This window comes from Melanerpes formicivorus, unplaced genomic scaffold (genome assembly GCF_026170545.1).
Source record: "Melanerpes formicivorus ecotype bairdi unplaced genomic scaffold, bMelFor1.0.p_v2 SCAF_8, whole genome shotgun sequence".
In the NCBI taxonomy this organism is placed as follows: domain Eukaryota; kingdom Metazoa; phylum Chordata; class Aves; order Piciformes; family Picidae; genus Melanerpes; species Melanerpes formicivorus.
The window spans coordinates 21,282,003-21,297,473 of record NW_027142360.1 but is presented as its reverse complement, the minus strand read 5'-3'; the positions used below and the strand labels follow the sequence as shown (position 1 = coordinate 21,297,473).

At 44.9% G+C, this 15,471-nt stretch overlaps 1 protein-coding gene and 1 long non-coding RNA gene across 7 annotated transcripts in view; one reads left to right on the top strand and one right to left on the bottom strand.

The window, feature by feature from the left end:
- The window catches only part of ZC3H7B (zinc finger CCCH-type containing 7B), a 49,186-nt gene extending 37,000 nt beyond the window's left edge, over positions 1-12,186 (bottom strand). For 2 of the 6 annotated variants that reach the window (XM_068142543.1, XM_068142544.1), the window contains exons 1-5: positions 11,869-12,186; positions 5,817-5,877; positions 3,728-3,761; positions 3,157-3,354; positions 2,142-2,300 (exon numbers count right to left, since the gene is read on the bottom strand). In XM_068142543.1, coding sequence (XP_067998644.1) covers positions 2,142-2,300; positions 3,157-3,354; positions 3,728-3,761; positions 5,817-5,869 — 444 coding nt within the window. In that variant the 5' untranslated portion in view covers positions 5,870-5,877; positions 11,869-12,186. The remainder of the gene's footprint in view (positions 1-2,141; positions 2,301-3,156; positions 3,355-3,727; positions 3,762-5,816; positions 5,878-11,868) is intronic. The other 4 variants (XM_068142540.1, XM_068142542.1, XM_068142541.1 and 1 more) reach the window with 2 other exon arrangements.
- Positions 10,299-15,241, top strand: LOC137443131 (uncharacterized). The gene is made up of 4 exons (XR_010987824.1): positions 10,299-10,526; positions 12,077-12,606; positions 13,943-14,086; positions 14,518-15,241. It is a non-coding gene; the product is annotated as an uncharacterized lncRNA (long non-coding RNA).
- The last annotated feature ends 230 nt before the right edge of the window (positions 15,242-15,471 follow it).

The following is a 15,471-nucleotide window of genomic DNA, read 5'->3' as shown; positions in this document are numbered from 1 at the left end:
TGCCTGGTCTTTCAAACTTCCTTCTGCCTGCAGGTTCATCATTTTCATTTCAACTCCTCCCTAATCTCTGGTTCTTCCAGCCCACAGTATCAGAAACTTCTCCCTTCAATTTGGAGTGCCATTTTCTGACTGTACTTGCTTTCCCACACCCTCAGCATTAGTCTTGTCAACATCTTCTCTGACCTCAGTGAAGACAAAACCTATCTTGTCTGTTTCCTCTTCTTTCTCTACCTCACGTCCCTGCATGAAGTCCTTTCTCCTCCTGAAACCATCCCTGCACCCTCCAGAGACCTCTTCTTGGTCAAATCCATGGTCACTGCTCTTTCCTCATTCTCTTCCACCTCTCAGACCTTTCTAACACCAATCATGTTTCATTGCTCTGCTTGTCTCTGGTCATTCTGCCTTTCAAAACACTCTCTCAGTTGTCTCCCAATGTCAGACATTTTCTTGCTCCCTGTGGAAAACTCACCAGAAAGATCTCTGATGTCACTTCTTTTCATTAATCTCATACTCACACCTACCAGGTTTACTCTATCCAACTCCACATGCCAAAGTAACTCTGAGATATCTCCTCAGATTTCTGGACATGCTCAAGGATGTTTGTCTCTCTAAACTGCCTCTGCTGCCCCTCCCAATAACCCATAGTTAATTATTGTCCTTTTTGTCAGCAGGCCTAAGGCTTGGGGGTGGAGGGTTATTTGCTTGTCCTGAGGGATTGGCAAAGACTCCAATGCAGTCATTGAAGACACTTTATTAACTCATCTGAGGGCCTCATATGTGCCCAAAAGAGCTGATGTAACATATGGGCAAAGACATGAAACCTGCAGCTGAGCTAATTTAACAATCACATATTCTTTGCACTACTCAAACTTTCTTATCTACAAGGTCAGGACAGTCTTGGGTAGCTGACCTAGACAGCATTCCAGAGAGCTTTCATCCCCCAGTTTCAAACTTACAAGTACAACACTTCTTTGTTACCTGCCTGATCTCTTAAAGGGGACTTAGATCCTGCTGGTCCTACTCCCATATTTGCTCTTTGTCTTCCCAACGTCTTCCTTTAGCTTTCTCTTCCCTCAGCTAAATGCCACCTTCAGGTGCTTACTACCTTCCACCTAAATGAAGGGATGCTCTCCTCCAAGACCCTAAAAAAACCCCATGCCATACCATACACAAAACTAACAAACAAAACCAAGCACACAGAGGAGAATCAATTCCATCATGCAAACTAGCAGCACTCAGTATCTGGACCTAGAAACACTGCTAGAGAGTGAGCCAACTGAGGGGCAGATCCTTCACCAGCAGAAGTTTTAGTACAGGCTCTGCTTTGACCACAATGAAGTTCCCAACTGTTACTGCAATGCAGCCTGGAAGCATCCACGTGCTCTGAAGGAAGTGAGAGTGAGATGATGGATAGCATGACTTGCCTTTGATGCAGAAAAGGCTTATGCTTTCTAGTAATCAGGTAATAAGGTGATGGAGTATGTTAATTACAAGCCTGAACTGTCTAGAATAGGGAATGTTTTCCTGTTCAATACTTGGCCTAAAAGGACACTCAACAAAAGCACTGTCAGGAAAACATCTAGGGCCTTGTATATGCAGATAGCTGCCCCCAAAGGCAAAATAATTTGCACACCTGTGAACATAAAAATAACTATGACATTATGTCAAGGATACTCTTGCATGTTCTTCAAGAAAGATAACACTTTATCAGTTTGCCCTAGCAATCAGTAAGAAAAACAAGAGACACTGTTACCTAACCCCCCAAAAAGTTGACATGTTTTCCTTCTAGTGCTCCAGCTTGCATTTGTCCCATGCTCCTAGTCACTCCCACTAGACAAATAAAAACAGACTTGTTGCCTTAGTTCACATTTTGTTAATGGGTGCTTGTGTTCTTCACAAACAGGCCACCAAACATGCTGCCACTAACTAATATCTCTGGCTGGCACTATCTGTAGAGGGTGACTTGGACTGAAGAGATCTGGGAGGTCAAACATCTTCTTGGAGTTGGAGAGACACAAGCATGTTCCCAGGAACAGCCAAGTTTCCTCTTCCACTATTCTCTGGCCTCATACTAAGCATGTTAGAGAGGGGGAGCATGGTGGGCCACAGAAATCAAGAGGAGCTGCATGTCAAACACTTACATGGGGGAGGGAGAGCAAGCAGCGGCTATTGCACTCGTAGGCTTCTTTGTGTCTTCCAAGCTCGTTCAGGGAGCGAGCTTTCCGGAACAGCGCTCGGATGTTCTCCTTGTCAAGGCTTAAAGCCTTCTCGCTGTCTTCCAGTGCTTTCTCATACAGCCCCTGCATGGAAGAGATCCTTCTGAGTCAACTGAGGCACTAGAGACTAACTCCTCCTTCTGTGTGAAGGCAAAGGTTTTATTTCTCAGCAGAAATGAGGACTGTAACAAGGCAGCTGGAAATACAAAACCAACCTCACACACAGCCCAGCACATGAACACTCCAAACCTACAGCAGCAGAACATTTGGTTAAGTCTTGCAAAACTGAAAACATTTCAAAGTCAGTAAATGCCAGAATTCAGGCTGAGCAACCCTCTTGTCTCTCCCTCTACCTTGGCCACGTTATATTTGACAGTCTTTAATTAAGTGGCTGCTTACTAACTGTTTTTTTTGTGGGACTCAGCCTCATTATGAACAGGATGGACCTGCTCTGGGACCTGCTCAGGAAAGCTGTTAAGATTCCTCAGCAAGACGGAACTATGCAGCCTTTCAGAGTCTTTCAGAATCTTTTTCCATTTGTGTGCTGAAAGTTGTCAAGACCCAAAGCCTTCTCACTGACTTCCAGTGCCTCACCTGAAGAGGCAGAAGCCTCTTGAGCAACAGTCAAAGGGTATTCCAGAGAAATATTCAGTCACTACTGGAGGGCATTGGATTGTACTAACTCCTCACCAACATGGACCAGAATAGCATTATCAGCATCATTAGACCTGGCCTCCTCTCCTTCACATCCTCCTTCTGCTCTTAGAGGACACAGTGGGGAGATACCAGATTTTTCTGTGTCATTATCTCCTCCACTGTTTAGAATAGAGAGTGGACAAAGCCAACTGAAACCTCTCTTGACACCTTTTCCAAGTGCATGGCACTGCAACCATGATGTCCTCTTCCTTGGACCCTGAAGGCAACTTGGGAAGGTGCTCACCATGGCAAAGTAGCAGGCAGCTCTGTTGACATGCAGCTTGCACAGGAGCTCCTTTGGGATGGTCACTTCATCAGAGGCTGCGTAATCTGCCACGTTCAGTCCTTCTACATACTGCACCAAGGAAAGCTTGAAATCCTTCTCTCGAAACAAATCATTGCCCTCTGCAAATAGGTTTCTCACCAGCTTCTGCAAAAAGGCCTGGGCAGAGAGGAGAGAGCAAACACCCTGAAGTGGTTATGCAGAGACAGGAGAGGTTGCCCAGCTTCCCATTCCTTTCCACATGTTTCAGCAAACTTCCTGCCCACTACAATTCTCTTGCCTCCCCACCCTCCTGTAAAACATCAGTCTTTTGACAGAAGAATCCAGGCACATTTCCTTTCCTCTTGAAGAGGCAAGTGCCTTCTCCTTTCCCTGAAAGTTGTCACTGCCAGAACTGTAAAACTTTGAAGTTACAAATTGTGACAGACTATCCCACACCCTCCACTTTCAGTATGTAAATCAATGGCTGTGCAACAGAACAAATCTTGCTAACCAGAGGACTCCCTGCTTCAGAAAACAAATTCTTCATTACCTCATAATCTTCTTGGCTTAGGGGTAATGTGGACCTAAAAAAAAACAAACAGAAGAGAAAATGGTCATGGAACAGGAATCCATGCAAACCAGGGCTTTTGTCTGGCAAATAAATCATCTTTCTGCTTCTGTGTTGACCACTTTAGTGAGTTACCAAACATTTTATCATTTCAAAGGCAACTGGGGCAAAGAGAACACAATTAGGATCCCATCACAGAATTGTTGTGTTGTGGTTGGTAAAGATCTTTAAGATCCTGGAGTCCAAGTCTGGTGCTTGGCACCACATCTGTGTGCCTTTTAAACGTCTTCAAGGATGGGGATTCAACCACTTCCCTCAGGAACCTATTCCAGGGAGCATTATGCTCAGTGACAGCCACAGTGGTGTCAAGAGATGGTCAGGTCCCAAAGGCATGTGAGACTGTAGGAATCTTATTCTCAGCCATTTTCTGTGCATACCTAATCCTCTGTAACACACCTTCAGATAGCCACTACAAAAAACCAAGCATCTTTGAGAAAGTCCCAGGAGAGACTGCCATGGAGAATACAAGTGTGCTAGACAGGTGTATTTCAATAAGTGCATCTGGCTCTAATGAGAGGCACCAGACTCCTTCAAACCACTGAGAGTCCAAAGATACACAGTGGTAGATGCACTCACTTTCCTTGATGTTACCTTAGCCAAATGCTTTTAGGCCTGCATCAAAAAAAGGAAAGGAGAAAACAGTGCAGGTTCAAGAGGACATTTAACTCCATCTGTCTGGGCCAAGGCTGCCAGGCTGTGCCACAACACTGGCAGTGCTTGTGTGGATAGCACCTACTCTACAACATTTAGGAGAACAAGACTTAGGAGAAAGATTTTGTTCTTCAAACCAGACCACTCAGGTCATCCTGCCTTGGTCCACTCGTATTTACATTTTCTCTTCAAGGAGAAAACAATGGGGTTTAAAATCCTTATCACCTTTCACAGCCCTCCTCACCTTTGAAGTACAGCACTATGTATGATCTTACTGATCAGGGAATAAACTTGGTTTAGGTTTCATCTAATCTAATCACTGTCTGCACTACAGGAAATGCCATGGCTCTGTAAGAAGCATCCATTCTGGTTCAGAGTTCAAGGCCCACTCCAGCAGCGTGAGAAACATGCCAAATTTCCAAATTATTTCCTTTCCAGGAATCCTGCACATTTTTGTTGTTACCAAAACACACCTCACAACTGCCTCTCTGAAGGTGGGTAATCAGCCCCATTTCACCTCTGACTGGGGTGAAAATATCACTGCCATGCTACAGGCTATAAACATGTAACATGGAAGATTTGGTTGGTTTGGGTTGAGTTGGGTTTTTTTCACATGGTAGATGCACAGATTTCAGCCACAGTAACTGCAGGACGTAAAGCAGGCCTTAAAAAAGCCCAACCAAACCAATCTGAATTACAATCTTGCTACTTCCTTACTCACAATGGAACCTGGGCTCGAGTCTGAGGCCTTTGCTAATTCAAAGCACTGGATGGCAAAAAAAAACCCTACTTTATTTTATATGGAAGTTCTTAAGTCTTGTAACTACTACAAAAGCAACCACTCTGAGCTACAGAAGGCCACATGATGTTCACAGAAGAGTGACCTCAGGCACCTAGCAAGTTGGCAACTATAAAAGATCCCAAGTCCTCTATTTCTCCACTAGGTACCATATGGGGTACCTGGCAAGTCATTTACCTTGCTTCCCCCACTCACAAAATCAAAACACTCTCCTCTCCTAAGAAAAATGGGACAACCTTACTGAGAGTGCACTTTGAGATCTTCACACTGAAGATCAAGCAGAAGGTCCAAATACTATTAGCATTATGCTGACTAGAAAGATCGTCCTGGAACTGCAGAGGAGGGCAAAATCCAAGGAAATCAAAGTGACAGGATTTCAAGTCTAGACAGCAGGCAGGACAAGAAGCACACTGAAGAATTACAGTGAAAATCCTCAGGACTCTCTCTCTTCCTCATGTTGCAAACCCAAAATGGTGAATAGAAAGAACTCAGTTCCTACAACCCTCAGTACAAAGACAACCATCTCCAAAGCCACAGGAAACAATGAGGTTGTCTACTTACTGAATGAACTGGAGTCCTTTCTCTATTTCTTGCTTTCTCTTCTGTCTCTCCATTATAATTGCTGCAGAGGAAGGAGAAAAAGAAACACCACAAAATTAGTCATTTTAGGTCTTGCTGGCAATTAAGAGGCACAGCGTTTTGTGTGTGCCTGAATTTACTATAACAAAATGTTCCAGACCAGACACCCTGAACTCTGAAGTCCATGATTTATCTACACTGCAGATACAGAATGGCAAGCAGCTCACTACAAAGTTTCTGCTTTTCCTCACATGCCACCTCCAGGATACATGGGCAAAAAGGAATTAACTTCCATTTGAGCTCTCTGCTTAGGCTGCCAGTAAATAAACCAATGGGAACCAGCTGTAACCATGAGCATCTTCTAGGAAAGGGGGAAAAAATACAAAGTACAGCAATAAATCAACATTTCCCCTGCACTGGCAGTCATTGTAGGAATTTGTGCTGGGACCCTCCCAGGATAAGCAATTCAGACCATTATGTATCTGAACTGGGTTTAAACTGGTTTGCTGTGTGGCATATGAAACAAGGGACCTATGTAAGGCATATGGAGGCATATCACAAAGAGAGATGCAAAAGGAGGAGATGGAATTGCTTGCCATGGCCCATGGAAAAGGACAGTGATGCATCTGTGCAATGAGAATTTCATGCTGAAAACCAGCAGGCAAGAGCAGCACAGACTTGGGAATGCTCCTTTGGAGAGGTGGTAGGGCCCCATCCTGCAGTGTTTTAAATTGGGGTGGGCAGCACCTGAGAAAGGCTGAAGAGAGAGTTATCTGCACTTAGGCAGGGTGACAATGAGCACAGTCATTTGTCTGGGTTTGACCAAATCCAGCCTGGGTCTCTGTGAGCACAGACAAATAAGTAGTATGATGAAACATTTCTTGACCAGTGTCTCAACTAAAATGGGCTTGGATCACACCATTAGATATACGAGCTTCATTCCCAGCAATTTGGAAGTAAATCTTGGAATAGCTCCTCCCTGACTTCTCCCCAAGGTACACAGGTCTGCCACACAAGAAAAGAAGGCCTTGGAGAGCACTGTACCCAGCTTCCTTTTCCATTAAAACCATTCCTATCATTCTAAGATAATTTACAGTATCTGTGGTATGTTCAGCCCAGACAGGGTGAAGGGACCTTCAAAGTGTGTGAAAATCAATCCTAGCAACTCAGCAAGCCCTTATTGATTGTGTTCTGTGCCAAGCAAAATGTAGAAGAATTGATACCTGCCCTTTTATCAAGGAGAGTTGGGGGAAGGGGCAAAAGCAGGAACAAGAGAAAGACCAGGAAGAAGTGGTAGCAGAAGGAAGCAAGAGCTTGAAAGTGACACTGTGCACTTTGCAAGTTATCAGGCATTGCATTTGAGAGCAATCTGGTTTGAGCAGCAGGTAGAAGATTTTTAGCAGCTGCATTTGCAACAGGATGGGCAGTGCAGCAAGAAGGGGAAAGCCAACAGACAAAGTGAGCGATGATCAGTATCTTTACCAAGGCTTTACATAGCAGTGATGGAGGAGGTAGACTTCAGTAGAACACCAACAGAAGGCCTGGAATGATTTATAAATAGCCTGGATAATGAGCAATCAGGAAGAAAGAAGGAAATTTAACAAGGAGACTGTGAGGTTAATATGATCACTAATGCTACAGGCAGGCAGGCTTGAGGGGTAGAAAAAGAGACAGAGGCAATTCATTTGACAGCTCTCCTTGCATGAAATTCTGCAAAGACTGAAGTAAGAGAGAACAGACAAGGTGAAGAGGAGCAGTAGGAACCATTTCCAAATAGCAGTGAAAGCAACAAAAGAGGACAGAGCAACCCATAAGAGAAACATCAGCTGGGGAAAGAGCCACCACAGGAAACTACAAGAGAGAAACTGCAGGGGGATTGGGTAAGAGAGTCAAGTGGACCTACAAAAAAAAAATCATGGAGAAGAGCACAAAGAGGAGGGAGGGATTTCTGGTTGGCTGGTCCCTAAGTGCACTAACAGACTTTATATGCCCCAAACAGCCACAGCTTGCACCCTCCACCCATGCACCCTCTGCCCCTAGTCCAGGAGCCCCATTTCAGCTCGGGTCCAGGCGTGCTGCATTGTCTGAGCTATACTGTAGGTGGATCTGTCAGTCCTATGTCCTGGACAAACCTCAGACCTACACTGTAGGCAGCTTGTCTCCAGTCCTGTTTCTGGCACTATCTCCTACCACTGGGTGGACCATGGACATGATTCATCACCTCATCTTCTTTGGGACTGTTGGTAAACCTCATGTTCTACCTGCACTGTTCAGATGTAGTGCAACTGTACCCTGGTTAGTGAAGCCTCTGCTGGTGGCTGTCATCACCTTTGGCTCCTAGCTTGTCCTCCCTGGAGGAACAGCCCTGCTCTTGCTGCTCCCTGATGTGAGGCATGCTGGAGAGGACAAAAGTCAGGGAAGTGAAGCAGCACCCCACAGAACTGATGAAAAGGCAGATTATTGGGAGAGTGGTTGAACACAGGCTAGTCACCACAACATCAGTGGCTGCAGTCCAAAAATGCTGTGGCACACATTCACAATTGTCTATATCCACAAAACAGATCCTCACCTTGAAAAGCTCCTGATATGCACAGCCTACTAACAATCTCTGCTTCTGAGCTCAGCTTTTACAGCACTGCTGCAAGGAGTGAAGAGATCTGTACCTGTTCTCACGGCTACCCTGACCCCACAGCTAAAACACACTAAACAGCAGGATGTGGGTATGTATTACAATGAGAACTGGTCACTGTTGCTTGCCCACAGAGAAGGGCATTCAAACTTTACTAAGCAAAAGCTGGAGCGGAGCCAAAGGACTAGAGGGAAAGGCTCCAGAATGTCTCCTTCCTAAAATTACCCAACTCTTCTTGCATCCTGGAGTTCTCCTGGGGTTTTTGCCTCCTCACCTCCACTGCCACTGCATCCAACATGCATATTCCCACCTCTGCTTCATGTGGATGGCTGACCAACCATCTCTGTAAGTCCCACAACACCCAGCTAGTTTTGATTCTTGCTACAAAACCTTCATTAAAAAAGATAAAACCTCTGTGCCCTGCATGCTGTTCAGTCTATGCAGTCCTACCCTCATCTTCCACAGTGAATGTTCTCCAACCCAAGACCTCCTATTGCCTTCTTTAGACATAAACCACAGGCCTGATCTTCCCTCCAGACCATTGCTTGATGATACTGCCCCACATTCTCCCTCCTTGCAAGTGGGTGGCCAGCTTCTTCCTTTAAAGCTCTGTCATGCCTCAGCTTATGTCACGACTTTGAATGTAAGGCTCATCTCACCACCCTCAAAACACACCACATGCTGCTGCCCTAACAACTTCTTTCAGGTCTCTTGGAAACAACCAACTTTCCCTTTTGATCTGACTCCCCACCTGCATGCTCCTCCATGCATGACAGACCTCTCCACCATCCTGCCTGCCTCACCACTGCTGGAGGCTACCATTCAGACTCCTCGTTTTGCTCCTCATGCCTTCTCCCTTGCCACCTCCTCAAAAAACTCAGTCACTTCTGCCTCCCTTCATCATTCCAACCTCTTCACTGCATCTCATTTGACCCTCAGACCTTGTCATATGCTCATGACCCAACACACAGTCAGCCACCCATACCTGCAACACTTCAGTTCTTCTGCACTTCTGCACACCATGCCACAACTGATGCATAATTCATTTTAAGAAGAGAGCCTGTTTAGCTTTTGTTTTCTTGGTCTTTTCAATATGTTTTGGAACATGGTGGAAGACATTCCATGAAGCAGGGGGCCTAAACATCCTTTTTTAATTCCACCCTCCAAATTTCTCTGTCCAGACTTATCTGCTCAAAACACCAGCAGAAGTCGACTCCAGAATATTTATACCCCCACTACAAAGCTTCATCCTTTCAGTCTAGAGATGTTTATCCTTTCTGGTCCAGCATCTAGAGGTCTTCTTGCCCTCAGAATGAAGCATGAGACAGTAAACAGGGCAATTCAATCATAGACTGGGTAGATATGCTCTACAAGGCACTACAAGATGAACAGAATTTACCTTATCAAGAACATGAATATTATTCCCAACCTTGCCAGAACAGAATTTGGGCAAAGTTTTCCATACTGTATTTCTGGGATGGCATTGAATTCACACTGGACTGACTTCCAGGCTTTGACTGCAACATTTCAGCCAGAAATGAATGCACCAAGAGGCAAATGGCAGGTTGCAGAGCTGAGGCAGGAGCTCAACCCCAGGCTATGTGCACTCTCAGCCAGGCAAAAGGCTCCAGAATGTGCTTAGTCTGCAACATGGGGTCTTAGGCTGCAGCGTGCCCACCTCAGACTCACATCAAACAGAGGACAAACCATATGGCCCACTACAAACATGAGTTCCCACTCAGTCCTGTGGCTGCTCTCTGCCATGCCCTGCTCCCTGGCTTTGAGCGCTTCCCACAGCCAACAGCTCCCGGAGTCCCCACCACCGTGCTGAGCCCATCAGGTCTCATAAGCCCGTCCCTTCGCGCACTGACCACCCCAAGGCACCTCCACGGCCACCCTCTCACACCCCAGCATTCAGCTAGCGAGCCCCAGTCCTGCCCCACGGCACCACTGGGGTTGCTGTCACTGAGGTGCCACCAGCTTCACCCAGGAATACCCCCAGTGAATGCAGGGCAAAGTGGAGACAACCGCCTCACCCCCAGCTCGAAATAAAAGCAGTGACCGTAAGTCTCCCCAGGAGGGGGGTGGAGGCGGCGGCAAAAGACTCAAGAGACCACTCTGGTCCCCATCGCCCCATTTCCCACTCCCTCCAGCCTGGTGCCCCACACTTAAACACCCCATGTGCTGCCGGCCAGGCACAGCACCCCGCGCAGGCCCTTCTTCCTCCTGCCGCGGCCCACCAGGCCCTGCCCGAGGGGTACCGCAGTGCAGCCAAGGCGAGCAGGGGGGCAAGGGGTGATGCTCAGCCACCTGCCCGGGGTTTCCTGCCCACCCAGTTCGCCGTCCCCTGCCTCACTTTCAAAATAAAACCCGGGACCGGCTCCCGCACGGACGGAGCGGCAGTCCCCGCTCGCCTCCTCCCCCCTATTCCCAGCACCAGGCCGCCGATCCCCGGCCTTGCGTAGCGGCCACCGCGGACAAAAGCGCCGCCTCGGCCGGCTGCGGCTGAGAGGGGCCGCCGGCGCCGTCTGTGCTCCCCGCGACTCGGCTGGGCGCCGGCACCCCGGCACCCCGGACACCTCCGTCTTGCTGGGAGGGTCTCCCTCGGCTAGAGAGAACCATGCATCCCCGGGAAAAAGGAAAACTAACCAAAACATACTCTTCCTCCTTCCCCACCCCCCATCCGCTTAAATAAAAAGCAAACATTTTTCAGGAGTCTAGCAGGCGGCTTTAAGATAAAAAGAAAAAAAAGGAGACAACCTCCCCTGCCACCCGGAAACTGTCGAAAGCATTAAAGACTTTTTTTTTTTGGGGGGGGGGAATCCCACAACCTTCTTATTTGATAAACTTTAAAAGCCCCTACGGAAGGTGCATCTGAAAAAGCTCTTCCACAAGGGTTTCTCTGCTGCTTTCATAGGGTTTATACCAAACAAGAGGGGGGAAACTGCAGCCTAAATACGGACCCAAACACAGCTCTCAAACCTACAAACCACAAACAGGCACAAATGCAATTCATACTAAGTTTTTCATATAAACCCAGGGGCTTTTCCCCTAGCTATCCACTTTCAGACTACTACCACATTTTTTTTTTTCCTAGGGGGTGGGATTAGGATCTCTGACAATTATCTTTTTTTGCAAACCCCACATTTTTGGCAGAAGAGGGGTTTAGCTTCAAAATCTCGCCCATATTATTTTCCGCCACTTTTCCTTGGTTTCTTTAAATTTGCAATTACACAACGTTTCACCCATGCAGTCACGATCCGAAACCTTTACTTTCTAATGAAGCAACATCCAGATTTTCTTGTTTCTCGAGTCCACCCCTTTCTACATACACAAACACACACGCACACACAGAATTGGTTTAAGACAAAAATAATCCCCCGAAAATAATAATAAAGGACTCACCTCTCCTTGCGTTTCCCCCCACACACTATGCATAAACTTTCCGTGATAAATGGTATTGTATTACTAGAGATATTATTAATGTATTATTACTAGAAGTAATAATAATAGTAAGTGCTATTTAATTATAGAAGGCAGCATTCTGCTTCTGGATCGGCTGCCCCTGCAGCTCCCTCCATGTGCCTCCTGATCTCTTTACTTTCATTTCCAGGTCTCGCTCGCTCGCTCGCTCGCTGGCTCTCGGCTGCACCAGCAAGAGAAAATGCCTCCCTGCATATCCTCTGGGCCCTAGAGGCTACCGCTTTCCATTACAAAAACTCACAGCTCCTTCCCTTGTGGTTGGTTTTGAGAGTCTTTAAGGTGAATGAGGCTTAAAAAAAAAAAGAGAGAGAGAGAAAAAAAAGAAAGAAAGACAAAACAAAACGAAAGCACTAAGTGTTCGAGGCTTCGTTCTTATTTTAATGCAACATTTTGCTCTTTCCCGATGATCTGAGCCAGTGTAAAAAAATATACCCAACAGGAAGGAAAGCTGCCTCTGCAGAGTGATTGCATGCATGCGAAGTGCAGCAATGCACTGAATTACAAGATAACCCCCCCTCGAGATTGTCACATAGGTGAAGCAGTGACCCTTTTGCCCACCCAGGAAGGGGACCACAACCATTGCTTGCAGCAGGGCAGTTATCTATTCCAGTGAGACCTGAGTTACTCCCCACACTGCTGAGGGGGTTCTCTGTAAACAAGGTAAATCTTTGAGTGGAAAGGAATATGAAGTGTGTGTAACATATTATATTATATTATATTATATTATATTATATTATATTATATTATATTATATTATATTATATTATATTATATTATATTATATTATATTATATTATATTATATTATATTATATTATATTATATTATATTATATTATATTATATTATATTATATTATATTACATTATATTATATTATATTATATTATATTATATTATATTATATTATATTATAATATATTATAATATATTATATTATATAATATTATATTATATCATACCATATTATATCATATTATATCATACCATATTATATCATATATCATATCATATCATATCAGTTACTATGCTATATGCATGTATGATACATATGTGCACATGTGTGGTAATGGCTGGACCATCACATTAACATGTACTTTACATTACATTAACATGTAATGGTTGGACTTGATGATCTTAAAAGATCTTTCCCTCAACCAGAATGAGTCTATTCCATGATTCTAGGCACATGCATAGATATTTATATGCATGCATGTAAGTTTAGGTAATTTTTTTTTTAACCAGATTTTTGGCTTGTTTTCATTCTAAATCCCTCGATATTTCCAGAAGTGGACTGAATCTCCACAGCAGCCCACACCAGCAGGCCCAGGAATGGAGCTGTCAGTGGCAAGTGGGTGCCCAGCAGCACAGGTTGCTCTGTCATGGGAAATGGTTGTGAAGACAGAGAGAAATACACTGCCTGAGGTGGGGGCTTCATCCACCCCCACCCAGCTGCACTTCTAATTACCCTCTGAGATGAGGTTTATGCTTAGTTCCCAGCCCAGCCTCCCCTGCAGGACAGATTTTCCTTTCCCTAAAGGATCCTGTCTACTGTCAGATCATCATTTCCAGACTGACACTCATTTAAGTTATCAGCTCTTTTCCAATGTCATCAGTGACGTGTTCACTCCTCAGCATCTCACTTCTCCATTTCCAGTGACCCTACAGAGTCTTACTTGCTGCTTCGCAGTTAAGCAGCTCTGACAAGATTCAAACTTGTGTAATATTGCAAAGTTGAAAAGGACTTTATTGAGTAGGATTGGCTTTTGGCAGGTCTGTCAAGACAATAAACTGATAGTTTATGACACACAGGCTGTGAATTGTATAATGTACCATATGACACTGGGGAACACTATCTTATGCTTTTGACAGTACTGAATCACAATGCACTTCCCCCCCCCCCCCCAGATATTCATTATGAATTATTATAGATAAGAGCTGATAAGATGGCACTTATTTTTATTATCTCTTCAGCAGATCTGTTACCTCTCATTTGTAGGCAACAACACTGTGACAATGAGTTGAGTCTGACCAAGATGGGTCTCCGCTGTGGAAGTTGCTGGGCAAGGCGTACATTAAATGACAATCCCTGTGTTGAGGCGTGGCTTTATGCAGAAGAAAGGTGGAGCAGGCCTGGGAGTGGGTAAGTAAACATGGAGAGATCTGATGTGCTACACCTAATCATGAAGAGTATCATCACAGAGCCATGTTTGGAACCAGCCAGGGGAGGTTTAGGCTGCATGTGGGAGGTTTAGGCTGCATGTTAGGAAGAAGTTCTATACAGAGAGAGTGATTGCCCATTGGAATGGGCTGCCTGGGGAGGTGGTGGAGTCACCATCATTGGAGGTGTTCAGGAGGAGACTTGATGGGGTGCTTGGTGCCATCGGTTAGTTGTTTAGGTGGGTTGGATTGGTTGATAGGTTGGACACGATGATCTTGAAGGTCTCTTTCAACCTGGTCTATTCTTATTCTATTCTATTCTATTCTATTCTATTCTATTCTATTCTATTCTATTCTATTCTATTCTATTCTATTCTATTCTATTCTATTCTATTCTATTCTATTCTCCATCAGATGAGTCACAGCGCCCAGGACACCAAACTTGCAGCACCTCTGGAAGAAAAGACATTACAGCTGGATGAGAAGAAGAGGGCTTAAGAGGAGCTGAAGAGAAAGAGGAACAAACCCAAAGCCTGCAGACTTATACTGGAGTAAGCACTATTTTTTAATTCAAGAACACTAGTTTTCAAGACTGCATTTCCCAATTGAATATCATATTTTCCTCTGTCCCAGTTTTCCTTCACCTGTCAGACTGAGAGGTGTCCTGCAAGATCATGATCTAGCATGTATAAATCCTCCCACGAAATAACATCTTTCCGTAGTGGTGAACATGAAGATTTTCAGAGTTTGCTTGCATGGTTAGCAAGGTTTCTTGTGCAGGTACTCATCAGAACCAAAACACCAGCGATCCTTGCTACAAACTAGCTACAGTGTTGTAAATATTACTCTGATTGGTAAAGCTAGTCTTTTAGGGAGAATGAATCTATGGAGCTGTGCTAGGATGGCACAGTATGCTTGCATTCCAGTATAGCTGCACCCACAGTTAAAGACATTATTCTCATCCCTCTGGTCCAGGTAATTTGCCAGTATTTGGAAGAGCAACAGAGAAGTGAATCAGATATATTTGATACGATCCTGCTTTTATTCTGTCACCTGCTTGAGGTTTTCTGCAGCTTTATGCTTCTCATATACAACTATAATGGAGTCAGTGTCTTACTTCCTTAATTTTCTTCAGTTGCAAGGGAAACTTTTAGTAATTATGAGTTAAATCTTGCTTAAGTTTTCCATCTGGTTCCTGTACTGGCTTTTATTCCTTCAGCTGTTATGCTCCATAAAGAAATTGAGTTAATTGGGTTTTGTATTCCCCAGAACAAAGGTGGTCTCCAAAGCCCTGCACCCTCAATGCAGTCTCCCAGGTTAGGCTCAATGCATTTTCTCAGGTCACCCACCACTGCCAATTAATGATGC